The sequence below is a fragment of the Meles meles genome, chromosome 13 (genome assembly GCF_922984935.1).
Source record: "Meles meles chromosome 13, mMelMel3.1 paternal haplotype, whole genome shotgun sequence".
Taxonomy (NCBI): domain Eukaryota; kingdom Metazoa; phylum Chordata; class Mammalia; order Carnivora; family Mustelidae; genus Meles; species Meles meles.
The window spans coordinates 59428418-59446069 of record NC_060078.1 but is presented as its reverse complement, the minus strand read 5'-3'; the positions used below and the strand labels follow the sequence as shown (position 1 = coordinate 59446069).

At 42.2% G+C, this 17652-nt stretch overlaps 2 protein-coding genes across 2 annotated transcripts in view; both read left to right on the top strand.

Annotated features, from left to right (window-relative positions):
- Nucleotides 1-998: 998 nt before the first annotated feature.
- BLOC1S2 (biogenesis of lysosomal organelles complex 1 subunit 2) lies at nt 999-8684 on the top strand. Its single transcript, XM_046028039.1, has 5 exons — nt 999-1092; nt 1429-1545; nt 5251-5370; nt 6044-6148; nt 8186-8684. Exons 1-5 carry the CDS (start codon nt 1029-1031, stop codon nt 8215-8217), a joined length of 438 nt encoding a protein of 145 aa, XP_045883995.1. The 5' UTR covers nt 999-1028; the 3' UTR covers nt 8218-8684.
- Nucleotides 8685-14213: 5529 nt separating this feature from the next.
- The window catches only part of CWF19L1 (CWF19 like cell cycle control factor 1), a 32171-nt gene continuing 28732 nt past the window's right edge, over nt 14214-17652 (top strand). The window contains exons 1-2 of the mRNA XM_046027870.1: nt 14214-14319; nt 17436-17520. Of these exons, the coding sequence (XP_045883826.1) occupies nt 14297-14319; nt 17436-17520 (108 nt within the window). The 5' untranslated portion in view covers nt 14214-14296. The remainder of the gene's footprint in view (nt 14320-17435; nt 17521-17652) is intronic.

The window sequence follows — 17652 nt, the reverse complement described above, 5'->3', positions numbered from 1 at the left end:
AAGAGAAGTAGGTGCCAACCTGCACCTTAAGAAAAAAGGGGCGGGGCGCCTGGGTGGCTCAGTGGGTTAAGCCTCTGCCTTCAGCTCAGGTCATGATCTCAGAGTCCTGGGATCAGCCCGCATCATCATCATCATCATCATCATCATCATCATCATCATCATCATCATCATCGGGCTTTCCGCTCAGCAGGGAGCCTGCTTCCCCCTCTCTCTCTGCCTGTCTCTCTGCCTACTTGTGATCTCTCTCTTTCTGTGTCAAATAAATAAATAAAATCTTTTTTTAAAAATTAGGGGCGCCTGGGTGGCTCAGTGGGTTAAAGCCTCTGCCTTCTGCTCAGGTCATGATCCCAGAGTCCTGGGATCGAGCCCCACATTGGGCGCTCTGCTCGGCAGGGAGCCTGCTCCCTCCTCTCGCTCTCTCTCTGCCTGCCTCTCTGCCTACTTGTGATCTCTATCTGTCAAATAAATAAATAAAATCTTTTTAAAAAATTTAAAAAAAAAGAAAAGAAAAGAGAAAGAGGCAAATCACTTATTTCACCAAGACATTGGAACGACCAGTATTTCAGCCCAGGGGTCAATGAGTGAAGGTTTCCCAAAGGCTGGGTGAGACTACCTTCAAAAGCATGGGTTCTCCTAGAAGTCTTTGGCAACGAATACCAGCCTGGGTGGGAAGTGCCTAGGAAGAGGATAACCTGTCCTTGTGGCTTTGGTCATCAGGCCACCAGAGCTCAACTAACCCCATATAGGTCGTCAGTTTTACTAGATTAGTGACGGGGATGAGCGCATTCTCAGTTCCAGACATCGCGGCTATGACAACGGATCGATTTAGGATAGCTCATTTTAGCTTCAATTTCAGCTTTAAGCTTACTCTTTGTTATTACTCCCCATAAGCCGCAGGACTCAGCGGAGAGGTGAAGTATCCCAGGTCTGCGAACGAGGGCGGGGAGGGTGGGGACAGCGGGGTGGGCGGGGCACGCCCGGTGCGCAGGCGCGGGCATCCCACAACCGGAAGCAGCGCGGGGCCAGGCATGGCGGCGGCGGCGGCGGCGGCCGAGGGTATACCAGCGACCCCAAGAGAGGAGCCGGTTCGAGGTACGTAGAGTAGCTGGGGATGAATTGTCCGGCAGGAGGCTGGGGGCTCACCTGGCGGGGGCGAGCAGGTCGGAGGGGCGCACCTGACGGGACGACTGAGGTGAGATTTGGCCACGGGATCGGGTCCGAGCCAACGGCGGGTGCAAGGGAGCAGAATTGGCATGTCAGGTGGGGCAAGGACAACGTGAGGGATTTGAAATTATGGTACAGGGAGAGCGGAGCCGACTTGATCGAACGAGGACAGGTGAAGGAATGTGAGGCTGTGGGGAGAGGGTGCCATGGCTGGATTAGGACCCAATGTAGGGCGAGACACTTACTCGTTCTCCTTTGATTCAGACGATGCCGCCGTGGAGACAGCTGAGGAAGCAAAGGAGCCGGCTGAGGCTGACATCACTGAGCTCTGCCGGGACATGTTCTCCAAAATGGCAACTTACCTGACTGGGGAACTGACGGGTGAGGCGGGATGTGGGCTGATTCGGGTACCGCCCTGCATCACTCGCTGGACCTGTAGTTTGGCTCTCGGAGCTGTGAGGTGCTTTAGCAGCATCGGTCTTTGGCTCCCTTCCCAACTCCTCATGCCCTGAAATATGCCTGTTGGAAGTTTTGGAAGTTTATGAGTGAGAAAGAAAAAGGTTCGTTCCTTCCCTGGAGAAATTCACTAGCTAATTTCAGAAATTCATAAAAATGCCTAATATAACTCTGCAAGCCTCAGTAGTGTACACTAAGTATGAGAAGACAAAAAAGCATTGATCAAGACGTGCTTCCTTGGGGGAGGTGTATTTTTTAGCAGGATTGTGAAAGGAATGACTGACCAAAAAGGGGGGAAACGATGAGTGAGTGAGGCGGTATAAGGGAACAGTTTGTTCCCTTAAAGCAGATTTATTTACTGGGACAAAGAGAAATGAAATTGGGGAATGGAGAGTGACCTGTAGATTTAGGAACCTACTAGGTTGCTCTGAGGATTTGGCCACCGACACTTCGGGGCATGATTAATTTTGAGTCATTTTGTATTTGCAGGTGAACATATAACCTATGTGTGGAGAAAGGTCCAAAAAGTGAAGTTTGCTCCTGTGGCCTCTCATAAGCATTGTTTCACTTCCCCCAGGAAATTGCTGTGAGCTAAATTTGGGAACCAGAATTAATGAGAAAAGGCTTGCAGAAGGGGAGGGCTTGTGAGGCTCTCTGTCAGTCTGATCAGTTTTTTTTTTTTTTTTTTAATATTTTATTTAACAGAGAGAGAGAGGTCACAAGTAGGCAGAGAGGCAGGCAGAGAGAGAGGGAGAAGCAGGCTCCTCACTGAGCAGAGAGCCCGACGTGGGGCTCGATCCCAGGACCCTGAGATCATGACCTGAGCCGAAGGCAGAGGCTTAAACCACTGAGCCACCCAGGCGCCCCAGTCTGATCAGTTTTTAAGTTATTTCTGAGCAAGAAAACTAAGTAACGAATACAAATTTTTTACTTCCCTTTAAAAATTCCAAAGATTTGGCAATACTAGTTCCCTGTTCTTGTAATACTGTGATTGACTAGAGCTGAGCAGCTGTCTCTAAATGGACTAGTGCCATGCAATGGTTTCCTCACCACTCTTTTTCGTCCCTTTTACTGGGACCTGATCAGTTACCATTTATCACTGTTCTTATAGTGTTGTTTTGTTAGTAATGGTAGAGAAACAATTTTCTGTACCAATATTTCTATCCAGGTTGGTAAAGTAAATGATAGGTAAGGTAAGACGACTGTGTGTTCTAAGAAACTTCACTTCTTTGAGGAAGTGAATAATCTTAGGTGTTTAACATGCCAACACTTGGCTTGCTTCATTCATTTACATGATCGTGCAGGCTCCTAGGTATTAGAGTGTGACCCTTGGTTTTTTTTAGAGAGACTAATTTGCTAGCAGTGAGGGTATGGTTATGGAGGAGAGAGCTCAGACACATGAGCAAGTTTTTGGGTGAAAAGTAGTGATGATGGTCAGTGACAGGGTGATGGTGAAAGGAACGGGAAGGAAAGCATGGGTGCAAGAATACCACAGAAGTGGAATTTAGAAGTGCCTGTGGAGGTATGGGAGCAGCCTAAGGTGTTTTAGGTTTTAAACTGATGGTGCCATCATCTAAAATAGAGAAGTGGGAAAAGCAGAACAATGTTTAGTGTAAAAATGTTTTGGTTTTGGCTTGGCTGATTTTAGATATTACCAGGACACTCAAGTGACTTGTAGACGTGAGCTCACTCAGAGTGATCAGAGTAGGGGAAACAGATCTGGGAGTCACCTGCACAGGTTGTGAGTCAAGGCTCTGCAGGATGAGATAGGCAAGAATATGCTTAGGGGTAGCTGACTATACTTATGGCCTCAACTATATCTCAGTGAATGCTTGTATAGGGCAATTAGTTTGTTTCTCACCACAGTTCTTAAAACATCTATGTTTACAAATGGTTTACTTACAATAAAATTAATTTTATTTATTTATTTATTTATTTAAAGATTTTATTTATTTATGTGACAGAGATCACAAGTAGGCAGAGAGACAGGCAGAGAGAGAGAAAGGGAAGCAGGCTCCCTGCAGAGCAGAGAGCCCGATGTGGGGCTCGATCCCAGGACCTTGAGATCATGACCTGAGCCAAAGGCAGACGCTTTAACCCACTGAGCCACCCAGGTGCCCCAATAAAATTAATTTTAAACAGAATGAATTTCCCTCTGATTGTCATTCTTACTTGTACAGATGCTTTTTTGAGTCTGAAAGGAAGCTAGCATCACCCTGGGAATGCCCATAGGAATGTGCCACCCATGTAAACATCAGTTGGGTCACAGCTGAGAAAAAGTTGGGAAGTGACAGTTAAGGATGAATGAGAAAGGACCCAGCATAGAAACCTACAAAAAGTGAATTGAAAGAGATGAGAAAATCAGGATAAAACGATGATGTGGCAACCAAGGGAAATGAGCATTTTGTGAAAAGAGGGAGATCACAGGGTCAGGTACTATGGAGAGATTCAGGAGGATAATAACTGAGAAAACGCTGTGGATTTGGTGCTTTGCAGAACACCAGTGACCCGGAGCATGTAATTTCCTTGGATGATAGGGGCAGAGGCCAGGCTGTAAGGGTTTTCATGAGTGAATGCTGAGGAAGAGGAAGCAGTGAGTCTGAGCTTTCAAAAGGGTTAGCAGTGAAGCTCCTTTGCTTTACTGAGCAAATGATGTAGGTGTAACAGAAGAGAGAGTGTGCTTTTGAGCTGGAGAGAAACCTGAATGTATTTCTGGAGAGAGAGGAAGCTGCCAGGGTAGAGAATTTGAAAATGCCAGGGAAAGGAGATGATTGAAAAGAGGCCCTGAAGAAGAGGAAGCAAGAGCACAGGAGACGTGTTGGCAAGAATAGGGGGCACTCCTGCCTCTTGGGAAGATAAAAAGGTACAGAGAAGTGTTGAAGTGAGGCAGAAAGGTTGACGCAACTCATGTAAGTGGAATTTTCCACTTTTCAGGAAAATTGGAGGAGAAGCCATTTGCTTTGAGTAGAGATGGGGAAGGGAACTGAGGATATAAAAGGAGTACATAAAATGCAATATAGAATCACACAGTAATGAATGAGTTATTAAGAAATGGTGAGGTCCTAGTTGATTTTATATGTATTTATGATGCAGTCCTTCAGATTACATGTTATCATACCATAGAAATACCAAGACTGTCACCTCTCTCTTCTTAGAACATGAATTTATTATTTACCTGTTTAACCAAGATTCTGAAGACTCTGGATCTTACTTGGTTTAAATAGTTTGCTGATTATTACCTGAGTTTCTGCTTAGGCATTCAGAGTACACAGGCTGAGTATAAATGTCATAAATCAATACTGGCCTGCTCCTTTGACATTCTCTGGGTCCTGCCTGGAACTATCATTTGGCCCATGATTCCACATTCCAGTGATCTATGACAGATTTTTTTATTTTTTAAAGATTTTATTTATTTATTTGACAGACAGAGATCACAAGTAGGCAGAGAGGCAGGCAGAGAGAGGGGGGGAAGCAGGTTCCCCGCTGAGCAGAGAGCCCGATGCGGGGTTTGATCCCAGGACCCTGAGATCATGACCTGAGCCGAAGGCAGAGGCTTAACCCACTGAGCCACCCAGGCGCCCCGATCTATGACAGATCTTAAAAGCATCACATCTTCTGTTTCTTTTAAAGCCACCAGTGAAGACTATAAGCTCCTGGAAAATATGAATAAACTAACCAGCCTGAAGTATCTTGAAATGAAAGATATTGCTATAAACATTAGTAGAAACTTAAAGGACTTAAATCAGAAATGTAAGTAATAATTTTTATAATTAAACATGTTTGTATTTAGTATTCTTTTGTGCTTGGGGTTGTGGAGAAGTGGAGGGAACATGGCACCTGTCCTGAGGGAGCTCATTCTCTAATAAAAGTGAATTACAAAGTTATGGTGAATTTCTTCCATTTTGAGGCTTAGCATATTTTGGTATGGTAATTTCTGCTTCTGAATCTTGATATGATCACTTTAGTCCTGTCAGATTCTAGTAGATTTATTTAACAATGAAATCTGTAAAGGACTACTATATAAGCAGAAAACCAGAACATCTATAAATGGAAAATGCTAATTTAGACTGGCAGAATATATTTTTCCATTGACTTATATTTGTGCTCCTTATCTCTAGAGTACTCTTTCTTGGTAGCGGATTACTTAAGAAACTGAATCTGTAAGGGAAGGATTGTTTGAGGAGCAAGAAATTTAAAAGAGAGGAAAATTAGTGGATGAGAGACTTGCTTTGTCCCGGTCACAGTTCTGCCTGATCAGCTAGCTACTGTCTGCTAGTGTTTGTCCTGCCAGTGATCAGAATCATGTCACCCTACCTACTGTCTTGGGCAGAGCTGGAGGGACACTAGCGTTTTTACTTTCCCACTCTTTTCTACACTCTGTGTTGAAACTGAATGAACATGGGGTCTGTCTTCGTTTTCAAAGATGCTGGACTGCAGCCTTATCTGGATCAGATCAATGTAATTGAAGAGCAAGTGGCGGCACTTGAGCAGGCAGCCTACAAGTTGGATGCATATTCCAAAAAACTGGGTAACCCTTTTTGTGTCAGTTTTGACTAATAAGAGTGCCCTGTCCCCCAGCCTGACCTTAGTTAATAGGATAGTTAACATTGATGTGCCTGTGATGATCTGTTTTAATTAAGTTTCACGAAAACCTAGTGAGACTAATTTTTTAATGGTAGTAGTAATAAGAATACTATTTATATATCATTAAGCATTAATGATATATATCAGGCACTTATTGCTTTACAAGTATTACCCTTTTATCTTCCCAGTGTTCTATGAGATAAGTACGTGATTTTTATCCCCATTCTTTGAAGGAGGAAACTGGTCAAAGGGGTTAAATAACTTGCATAAGGATACAAAGCTAGCATGTGAAAGAGCTATATTCCCAACCAGGTCTGTTTGATTACAAAGCTCAAGCTCTTAAAATTGGGGTTCAGCAGGCTGAAGCATCCTTAGTAATGTAGATGCGTATGTCTTAAAAAATGGAAAAGTCAGTCAAGAGTTTTCTTGAAGGGGGGGTGCCTGGGTGGCTCAGTGGGTTAAAGCCTCTGCCTTCGGCTCAGGTCATGATCCCAGGATCCGGGATCGAGCCCCACATCGGGCTCTCTGCTCAGCAGGGAGCCTGCTTCCTCCTCTCTCTCTCTGCCTGCCTCTGCCTACTTGTAATCTCTGTCTGTCAAATAAATAAATAAAATCTTTAAAAAAAAAAAAAAGTTTTCTTGAAGGATTAATTTTCCTTTAATGAGGAAACTGGTACTTGTATTGTTGATGGCTTGCTAACTGGCTCTGGGTTTTTACATCTGTGATTAAAAATAATGGAGTTGTCTTTATCTTAGATATAATTTACAGATTATTTTATTTTCATCATTGACAATTGTTGGCTACTTCGGGAGAGAGGTCTGTAACAGACTGAGATTTGACATGAGTGGTGATTAACAGTTTCATTGTCCACAATTAAGTTTACTAAATGGTGACTGAACCTTACTGTATAGAAGGTATTATACCAGATGATTTCAAGGTTTGTTTTGATTTATTTTTTCAAGGTTTTATTTTTATTTATTTATTTTTTTTTAAGATTTCATTTATTTGTTTGACAGAGAGGCAGGCAGAGAGAGAGGGAGAAGCAGGCTCTCCACTGAGCAGGGAGCCTGATGCGGGGCTCAGTTCCAGGACTCTGGGATCATGACCCGAGCTGAAGGCAGCTGCTTAACGAACTGAGCCACCCAGGCGCCCCTTTTTCAAGATTTAAAAGAAAAAGATAATCTGTCACATTAAGATCCTTATTTGATATTCTTTTAAATCTCTGTGTCTTTCAAAATTGATTTCCTATAGTGAGATGTAGGAATAAGAAAGTAAAAGGGGAAACATACATTTGTATGTCTGGAGAGTTCCAGTCTGCCCACCAGAGAGTGCCTGGGACAGTGCCTGGAGAAGCAATTTCCTGTGCTTAGTAAGACTTCCCATGACTCCAGGGCCGGTAGACCTGCTTAATCCTGACGGAGTTGTCTGAGCAGATGCTGTTGACAGGGTTAGAACTTAGTGAACTTTTTCTTAATTCTGTGTGTGTGTGTGTGTGTGTGTGTGTGTGTGTGTGAAACTTCTTTTTTTTTTTTTTTTTTTTTTTTTTTTTTTTTAAAGATTTTATTTATTTATCTGACAGACAGAGAGATCATAAGTAGGCAGAGAGGCAGGCAGAGAGAGAGGAGGAAGCAGGCTCCCTGCGGAGCAGAGAGCCCGATGCGGGGCTCGATCCCAGGACCCCGAGATCATGACCTGAGCCGAAGGCAGCGGCTTAATCCACTGAGCCACCCAGGCGCCCCGAAACTTCTTATCTTAAGTTGTGCACATCCAAATATCTGTCTAGCTAATATGAATGTTAACATTTATGGTGTGCCTCCAATTTGGACCCAGTTTGGACAGATTATGAGATTGAAGGCAATAGATTGTTTTTTTTTTTAAATGTAATAGATATTGTTGAACTTGCCTGGAAATGCTGACTAAAAAGATCTTTGTAAGAGCTGGTTTTAAAAGATTTAACTTCTTCCCCCTCTCTCCCTGGCAGAAGCCAAGTACAAGAAGCTGGAGAAGCGATGAAAAACTTACTCCTGTGGATCAAAGTCTTTTTTAACATGGAAGAATGTTTTATAAGACCTGAATCCTGAGGCTGATGAATTGTCAAAACTCCTCGAAAGGAAACTGTGCTGGTCATCCCAGGAATGTACCAACATTGGAGTAAACTGGAGGACTATGGCTACCCCTGAACTTCTTTTGAGGCAGTATCCCTCAGAAACTCACACTTATAACTTCTTACCTTTTACTTGAATGTTTCATCATCCACTCAGGACAGAGAGTCTCTCAAAGTTCAGGATAAGCCTGGGCTTGCCAGTGGAATCAAATGAGAGGAACCATTCTTCTCTCATAGTGGTTGATTACTACATTATTTTCTTAATGGCTGGTTTTTTGAGTTTCTGTGTCAACAGTGTTTTTTTCTATTAATGATGCTGATGTATTGCTAATAAGATCCTAAATTAAAAAAAGAAAAAAAACTTGTTCTTAACAGATTACCACCTTGTGAATGTCAGTAATTTACTTTCCCATAACATTGCAAATAATAGGAAATCTTAAATAATTATTGGCTGAGCCTTCTAGATTGAGCAGAAGCAGTGAAAGGAGTGTTTTGATAGCTTGATATATATGATGGGCCCCTCCTGTCTCTTCTCTCTGTGACTCAGATGTCTGGAGGTGGATGACATCTTGACACATGGTCCCTTTTGGAAATGTGATAAAGACAAAGACTGTGTATGTGTGTATGTGTTAGGGGAGGGAGGTGGGGCTGCCACTCATAAAATAGAGCATTTTCTGAAACATCTTCCTCTTTGTGCCTGTGGGGTCAGAGGGGGCTCCCAGGACCCTGACTGTCTTGTTTTCAGACTAAAGACATCAGTGGTTGGAGGATACTGACTGACAGGCCGGTCTAGTTTGGAGGACAGGCATCCTTATTCAGAGTTGGGAGTCACCAGCCAGGAAGGGGTCTGAAGTGCTCAGTTCTGTCTCCCAAAGAGTTCTTAACCCTGTTTCTGTCTTTTCCTACTATCTCTGTTCCAGACTGTTACTTGTCTCCCACCCCACTGCACTATAGCTGTGTCTTCTCACCAGAACGATCCCTCCAATGCATCTTCCAAACTGCTGTCAGAGCAATCTAAAATGTCAAGTGGCTATGTTACCCCTCCTGCTTAGAATCCTTTAGCGATTTCTCATAGCTGCTTTGAAAAAGCCAGATTAATTTTGTTTTTTTACTCAGAAACCAAAATTTTATTTATTTAGTTTTTAAATATTTATTTGAGAGAGCAGGGGCCGTCGGAGAAGCAGACTCCTAGCTGAGCAGGGAGCCCGATGTGGGGCTCAATCCCAGGACCCTGGGATCATGCCCTGAGCTGAATGCAGACACTTAACCGACTGAGCCACCCAGGCATCCCAATACAGCTGTTTATTTTTAAAGTTAAAAGTTTTTATAGTTAATAACTATAATTAGGGGGCTGCCTGGGTGGCTCAATCGGTTAAGCTGCTGCCTTCGGCTCAGGTCATGATCCCAGGGTCTTGGGATCGAGTCCCGCATTGGGCTCCTTGCTTGGTGGGAAGCCTGCTTCTCTCTCCGCCTTTGCCTGCTTGTGCACTCTCTCTCTCTCTCTCTCTGACAAGTAAATAAAATCTTAAAAAAAAAAAACTATAATTAGGATAGAATACTGACTTATTACCCAGCCTTTTCTTTGAAGTCTGTAACTCATTCCCAAGGGTATTAAAGCATGTTGTTCAGTGTTCAGAATCTAACACATTCTTTTTTTTTTTTTAAAGATTTTTATTTATTCGACAGACAGAGATCACAAGTAGGCAGAGAGGCAGGCAGAGAGAGAGGAGGAAGCAGGCTCCCTGCTGAGCATAGAGCCCTATGTGGGGCTCGCTCCCAGGACCCTGAGATCATGACCTGAGCCGAAGGCAGAGGCTTTAACCCACTGAGCCACCCAGGTGCCCCAATCTAACACATTCTTGACTCCACCTCTACTTCTAGAGTGCATTTAATAATAACATTCAACAAATTCATACCGAGTGTTAAGCCCTGTGCTTGGCACCTGGATCAGCAAAGGAGACAATGACCCTGGCCCTACTCTCAGGGACTATTATTTCCTGTCCGGGGTCCAACAAAACTCACCCCTGCCTTGGAGTTTGTTTTTTTTTTTCAGATTTCACATAAGTGAGATCATACAATATTTGTCTTTTTCTGACTTATTTCACTTAACGTAATACCCTTGTGCTTCATCCATGTTAACGCAAATGGCCGGATCTCCTTTTTTCATTGTAAATATATAAACACCACATTTTCTTCATTCATTTATCAATGGACACTTAGGTTGTTTTCATGTATTGGCTATCATGAATAATGCTGCTGTGAATGTGAGGTTGTGGATACCTCATTATGATTTCATTTCCTTTGGATATATACCCAGAAACAGGATTGCTGGATTATATGATAGTTCTGTTTTTAATTTCCTGAGGAAGCTTCATGTTGTTTTCCATGGTGACTGTACCAATTTGCATTCTCATCAGTAGTGCACAGGGTTCCCTTTTCTCCACATCTTCATCAACACTTACCTCATCTTTTTTTTTTTAAGATTTTATTTATTTGACAGCGAGAGATGGAATACAAGCAGGGGGAGTGGGAGAGGGAGAAGCAGGCGCCCACCGAACAGGGAACCCAACGTGGGCCTCTATCCCAGGACCCTGGGATCATGACCTGAGCCGAAGGCAGAGGCTTTAACCCATTAAGCTACCCAGGTGCCCCTCATTACATTTTAATAGAGATTGCATTGACTCTATAGATGGCTTTGGGTAGTATGGATATTTTAACTATGCTTCTAATCCATGAGCACAAAATGTCTTTCCACTTTTTTGTATCTTCTTCAGTTTCTTTCAGCAGTATCTTATGGTTTTCAGTGTATAGACCTTTCACCTTTTTGGTTGAATGTATTCTTAAGTATCTTTTGTTTTTGATGCTATTTTAAATGGGATTGCTTTATTTTTCAGATAGTTTGTTAGTAAGTAGTATATACAAACACAGCTGGTTTTTATATGTTGATTTTTTATCCTGCAACTTTACTGAATTCATTTATTAGTTCTCTTTTTGTGTTTTTGGTTTTTTGGGGGGTTAGAGTATTTAGGATTTTTTATATATAAGATGATGTCATCTGCAAACAGAGACAGTTTTGCCCCTTCCTTTCCAATATGGATGCCTTTTATTTCTTTTTCCTGCCTAATTGTTCTGGCTAGAACTTCTGGTAGTGGGCACTCTTGTCTTATTCCTTATCTTAGAGGAAAAGCCTTCATCCTTTCACCACTGAGTATGATGTCATATATCTTGTCATATATCACCTTTATTATATTGAGGTACATTTCTTCTATGCACACTTTGTTGAGAGTTTTTTTTTATCATGATAGGATGCTGAATTTTGTCAAATGTTTTCTTTACACCTATTGAGATGATCATAAGATTTTTATCTTTCATTCTATAAATGAGATTTATTGCATTTATTGATTTTTGGTATGTTGTAACATCCCTACATCCCAGGGACAAGTCCCACTTGATCATGGCATATGATCCTTTTAACGTGCTGTTGAATTCAGTTTGCCAGTAATTTGTTGAGAATTTTATATCTATATTCATCAGGAATATTGGTCTGTGGTTTTCTTTTCTTATAGTATCCTTATCTGGCTGGCTTTGGTATTGGGTAACGCTGACCTTATATGAGTCTGGGAGTGTTCCTCTTCAATTTTTGGAAGAGTTTGAGAAAGATTGGCATTAATTCTTTAAATGTTTGGTAGAATTCAGTGAAATAATATGATCCTGGGATTTTCTTTTTTGGGAGTTTTTTGATTACTGATTCAAACTCCTTACTCTTTATTGGTCTGTTCAGATTTTCTATTTCTTCTTGATTCAGTCTTGTTGTTTTATGTTTCCAGAAATCTATCCATTTCTTCTTGGTTGTCCAATTTATTGGTATATAATTATTTACAGTGATCTGTTATGATCTCTGTATTTCTGTGGTATCAGTTGAAATGCTTCCTTTTTCACAGATAATTTCATTTATTTGAGTCCCTCTTTCTTGATTAGTTTAGCTAAAGGTTTGTCAATTTTATCATTTTCAAAAACCAACTCTTAGTTCTGTTGATCTTTTCTATTGTTTTCCTATTCTCTGTTTCACTTATTTCTGCTGTAATCTTTATTATATCCTGCTTTCTGCTAACTTTGGGCTTAGTTTATTCTTATTTTTCTAGTTCTTTGATGTGTAATGTTGAGTTTTTTATCTGAGACCTTTATTTTTTCTTTTTTTTTTCCTTTATTTTTTCTTAATATAGACATTTACAGTTATCAACTCTCCTCTTAGAACTGCTTTTGTTGCATTCCATAAGTTTAGCATGTTGTGTTTCTATTTTCGTTTGTCCCAAGATCTTTTTTTCTTTTTCTTTTTCTTTTTTTTTTTTTAAAGATTTATTTATTTATTTATTTGACAGATAGAGATCACAAGTAGAGAGGCAGGCAGAGAGAGAGAGACGAGGAAGCAGGCTCCCCGCCAAGGAGCCCGATGCGGGGCTCGATCCCGGACCCCGGGATCATGACCTGAGCGAAAGGCAGAGGCTTTAACCCACTGAGCCACCCAGGCGCCCCTTTTTTTATTTTTCTTTGAGATTTCTTCTTTGGTCTATTAGTTGTTCAGGATTGTGTTGTTTAATTTCTATGTATTTTTTAACTTTCTAGTTTTCTTCCTTATTTCTTATTGAATTCTAGTTTTGTACCATTGTGGTTGAAAAGATACTTGATATAATTTCTATGTACTTGAATTTTTTGAGACTTGTTTTGTGGCCTAACATTCTATTCTGGATAACATTCTATTTCTTTCATTTTTTTTCCAGTTTCATTTTCTATTACTCTGACACACTGTATTTAGCTATCTTGAGCTAGCTTAAATACCCATGGATGAGCTTTCCTTCCATAAGCTTTATATTTCAGAGTAGATTTATAAGAGTTGAAAAGATAATACAGAATTCCACTGATGAATTTTCGTATCTTACTATTGTTTCCTCTTCCTGAAGGGATAACCTGCCCATGTTTGGCAAATTTCTACTCCATTATATTCAGTCTTGATTTCTACTTGTGGGCTGTGCTGGATTGCCCCCAAAGTAGAAAAAAGCACATGCTTTGTGTGCTATCAAAAAGCAGGGGCATTGTTAAGGTGATAGGGAATTTAATATTTCCCTCCAAAGTGAGGAAAGCCAGAACTTTGTGGTTCTTCCTTAAACTTATTTATGTTTTAGTTAATTTCTAATTACGTGGCTGACCTTAGTGAATTTTCTCTGCCCCTCAGTTGTCCCAAACCCCTTTGTTTCCATTTCCTTATATACTGTTGTCTCCTATAAATTGGACTGAATTCCTCCAAAAAGCCAATGTCATGAAAAACAAAACCAAAAAGGTAGGTGGGCTGTTGTAGATTTAAAAAGACTAGAGAAAGAACTGAATACAAGTGTGAAACTTAATTGTATCCGGAATTAAAACAAGCTCCAGATATTTAAAGGGGGAGGGGCACAAATGGAGAACTTTAAATATGGATGTGTATTAGATGATATTATTGAACTTATTAATTTTTTTGGATGTGTTAATAGTATTTTGGTGACAGTAGGGACTGTCCTTATTCTTAGGAAATGCAACCTGAGTTATTCTTGGTATCTGCAATTTATTTTCAAATGATGCAGTGAGAATGACAGTGCTGTGCACCTTTAAGGAGAGGGAGTCTGTCTTTGCCCACTGAACTGATAAGTTAGGTTAGGGCCCAACATTGTGTCGGGAACGTTCTAGAAGCTCCGTAATTCAGCTGCTCCGAAATAAAACATCGTAATTGGAATCCTTTTTCCCATTACCCCTTCCTTCCTCTACTGCTTTTCGATTCTTCTTGGAGGCGAAGTCACCTGAGAGAGGCTTCTGTCCCTCGGCGCTCTCCGTAGATAACTGAACCCTCATTGGCTGGGTGCACTGACGTCTTAGTGTGGTGCTGCCGCGTTTTTCAGAGGAGCGTGGATTCAGAGTCTCGGCTTTGGGTGGTCGGCCTAATCCCGGCTGTTGGAACAAATGGCTCAGAAACCGCTGCGTCTGTGAGTGACCATAGCTCGGAAGCGCAAGTGCGCGCGCACGTATGGGTGCGCGCGGGTGCGAGTATACGCTGGCCGGGGGCTCTCCCGTCCCTGGAAGTGAGGGGAAAAGGCGGGGGGTGGGAGCGTGGTGGCGGCTCGGGAGCTCCGATAGCGTCTTAGCCCGGCCGGAGCCGGTCTCCTTTCGCTTCCGAGAGGGGACTCTTGGAGACACACGCTGGAAGAGGCGGAAGCGTCCAGCGTCAGGCCTCCTCCATCTTAGGCTATCCTGGACCCTGACACCTTTCTCCACTTTTCCCCACACCCCACTTATGTATTGATGAAAATAAGTTGCCGTGGGTTCCACTGGTGGGCCCTTGTCAGTTGCGAACACGAGCAAGATAGGCTCCTGCGCAGGCGCACTTTTTTGGGAGGAGGAGGCGCTGGAGTGAAGCGACACCATCCATCCGTGCATGCATGGACCCGTTGAACAAATATTTATTGAACAGTTGCAGTGTACCAGGCATTGTGCTAGACACTGCACAGATGGAGTTCCTGCCTTAATGGAGCTCAGAGTCTTGAGTAGATATTAATCAAAGAATCCAGGTTAATGTAGAATTACGGTGGTGATAAATGTCAGGAAGAAAAGCTTCACGGTTCTGAAAGAGGGTATAAAAGGGGATTTGGCTTATTGTGAAGAATCAGGAGAGGGAGGATTGAGCCTTGGTTAATATTTTTGTCTTTATTCTAAAGTCATCGAAATCTTTAAGAACTCCTTGGCAGGATCAGATTTTTGTTTTGGAAAGGGATTCTGGCTGCAGTGTGAGAACATATTAGAGCCAAAGAAGTGGGCAGCTAGGATTAGGGAGAGTGATGGCAGAAGCCAAGTGCAGAGATTCAGGGCTTGGAGATGGTTTGGCTGTGAGAAGGAGTTGGCACTGTTGGGTCCAAAATTTCTGCCCCTCATTGGGATAGGAAACACTGGAAAAGGGCCTATTTGGGGGAGCTGACGAACTTTGAGATGTCCCGTGATGTACAAACCGGATGATGGCTCTCTGAGAAACAATTATAATTCCATGTGACAACTTCTATGATAGAGGGAGCACCTGGAATTGGTGACTGATAAGCCCTGGAGGACTTTTAGAGGAGGTGGTGCTCAGGAGGTAAATAAAAACACCCAGTAGTTTATTACAGAGCTTCTCTGAGATGCTATATGGGTTTCTGAAGTTTGAGAAGAGAGTGACTTTCTGAGCCAGTTAAAAAGGCTTTAGAGATGTGCTGGGCCTTGAAGGATGGGAAAAATTTAGATTCAGGGTGGCTAGGGTGGTGCTGTTAGGAGAGGTAACTACCTTAGGGAATGGCAGAGGCAGAGAATGATCAGATTGACAGTAGGGGAAGTTTCTGTCATGGAAACTTGGAGAAAGCCCTGGGGAGAGGGACCAAAGACTTGTGGAAGCCTGTGGCTCTGCAGGTAGTGAAGTTCTCTTAGTGTTTTTGAGGAAAGAACATTAAATTGTTGGCTTTATATAGGATAGTTAGGAAGAAGAGTAGGCATTAGAGGAAATAAATGTAAGTTTACACCTTATGTTATACCCGGTACCTGATTCGTTAGATCTTTGGCTGATTCTGCCTTTGCCTTATCACAGGACTCAGTGGCTCTGCCTAAGTGTCCTCCATTCCTCCCTCCTCCCTCATTTCTCACCCTACTTCTCCAGTTTAAGTTGTATTCATGTGTTCAAAATTCTAATTTTTTCATGTTTCTCTCCTTCCTATCTTCATTCAATATTGCTTCTTTTGCTGATATTTTTGCTTATAGTTACTTGTTTCTCCAGACCATCTTACACTGTTACTGAAATGAACTTTAAAAAAAAAAAAATACAGATTTTATTTATTTATTTGACAGACAAAGATCACAAGCAGGCAGAGAGAGAGAGAGAGAGAGAGAGAGGAGGAGGAAGCAGGCTCCCTGTGGAGCAGAGAGGCCGATGTGGGGCTTGATCCCAGGACCCTGGGATCACGACCTGAGCCGAAGGCAGAGGCTTTAACCCACTGAGCCACCCAGGTGCCCTGAAATGAACTTTTTAAAACATTACTAGCCAGCTTGAAAATATTCAGTGATACGGACATTCCAGAAAGATGTAGTGGCCAAACAGTAAGAATTGTAATATTTCAAGATGAGTTCAAAGACATTAAGAAATGGTATGAGAGGGGCACCTGGGCGGCTCAGCGGGTTAAGCCTCTGCCTTCGGGCCAGGTCATGATCTCAGGGTCCTGGGATCGAGCCCCACATCCGGTTCTCTGCTCAGCGGGGAGCCTGCTTCTCCCTCTCTCTCTGCCTGCCTCTCTGCCTACTTGTGATCTCTGTCTGTCAAATAAATAAAATATTAAAAAAAAAAAAGAAATGGTGTGAGAAATAGAAAAACCGTGGAAGTCAGAATTATAAAAACTCAGAAATGAGTTGATAAAACAAGTTACTTTACAACTTAGGGCCATTCTGTCTTCCAAACCTCAGTTCTGGCCACTTTCTGCCTCTTTGCCCCTTAACAATTTACACGTATCTCCTATTGTAGCCTTCTTCATGTACATTTTTATTAGAGTATCTCCCCTTCCCTGATCATCAACTTTTTGAGGTTTGAACTGAGTCTTTTTCCTCTTTGTACTCCTAGCGTGTTCTTAGCCTGGTACTGGGTGTATTGCCTTAGCATATTATAGGTGTCTGGTACGTCATTTTTGGGTGGATGGTTGATAGTGGCAGTGGAAAGGAAAAGGGTGGAATGAATGTGAAAGATGTTTGGAGAAGGGGATTGATGAGCCTTGATAACTGGATAGGGGATTTTTGACTCTTGGCGACCAACTGGACAATACAGCCATTTACAAAGTTTGGGAAGTGAGGAGAAGAAACTGCTTCGATTTGCTGTTTGATTTGGTTCGATAAGCAAACTTGTAGATGTGGCGAGTAGAAGGTTTTAGTGACTTTTAGGTGGAGCTGCCCCATGGTAAGTAATAGTTCTGAACCTCTCTGGTAACCTCAGAGAGACTGGGTCACATATTCACCTGATCCGGGAAGGCTAATGTGTATGAAATCCAGCAGGCCCATTCATGTTTCCTGAATTGCCTTAACACGTATCTCTTGTTCGCAGCTTGGCTTGTGGAGATGTTGAAGGAAAGTTTGATGTTTTGTTCAACAGAGTTCGAGCAATTCAGAAGAAAAGTGGAAACTTTGATGTAAGACATTTCCTGTTACTGAATCTAATTTTACTGTTATAGTCAAATGTACTAAAATAGAGTTTGGACTCCTTTATTCCTTTCTCGATGGAACACACATGCTCCTTTTTTGTGAGACTGAGTTCCTTTTGT

Excerpts from the sequence above, each read along its gene's own strand:
- BLOC1S2 (XM_046028039.1), top strand. The coding sequence starts at position 1,029 with ATGGCGGCGGCGGCGGCGGCGGCCGAGGGTATACCAGCGACCCCAAGA. Across the intron at positions 1,546-5,250 it reads CCTGACTGGGGAACTGACGG|CCACCAGTGAAGACTATAAG; the intron begins GTGAGGCGGGAT and ends TTTCTTTTAAAG. Across the intron at positions 5,371-6,043 it reads AAAGGACTTAAATCAGAAAT|ATGCTGGACTGCAGCCTTAT; the intron begins GTAAGTAATAAT and ends TCGTTTTCAAAG.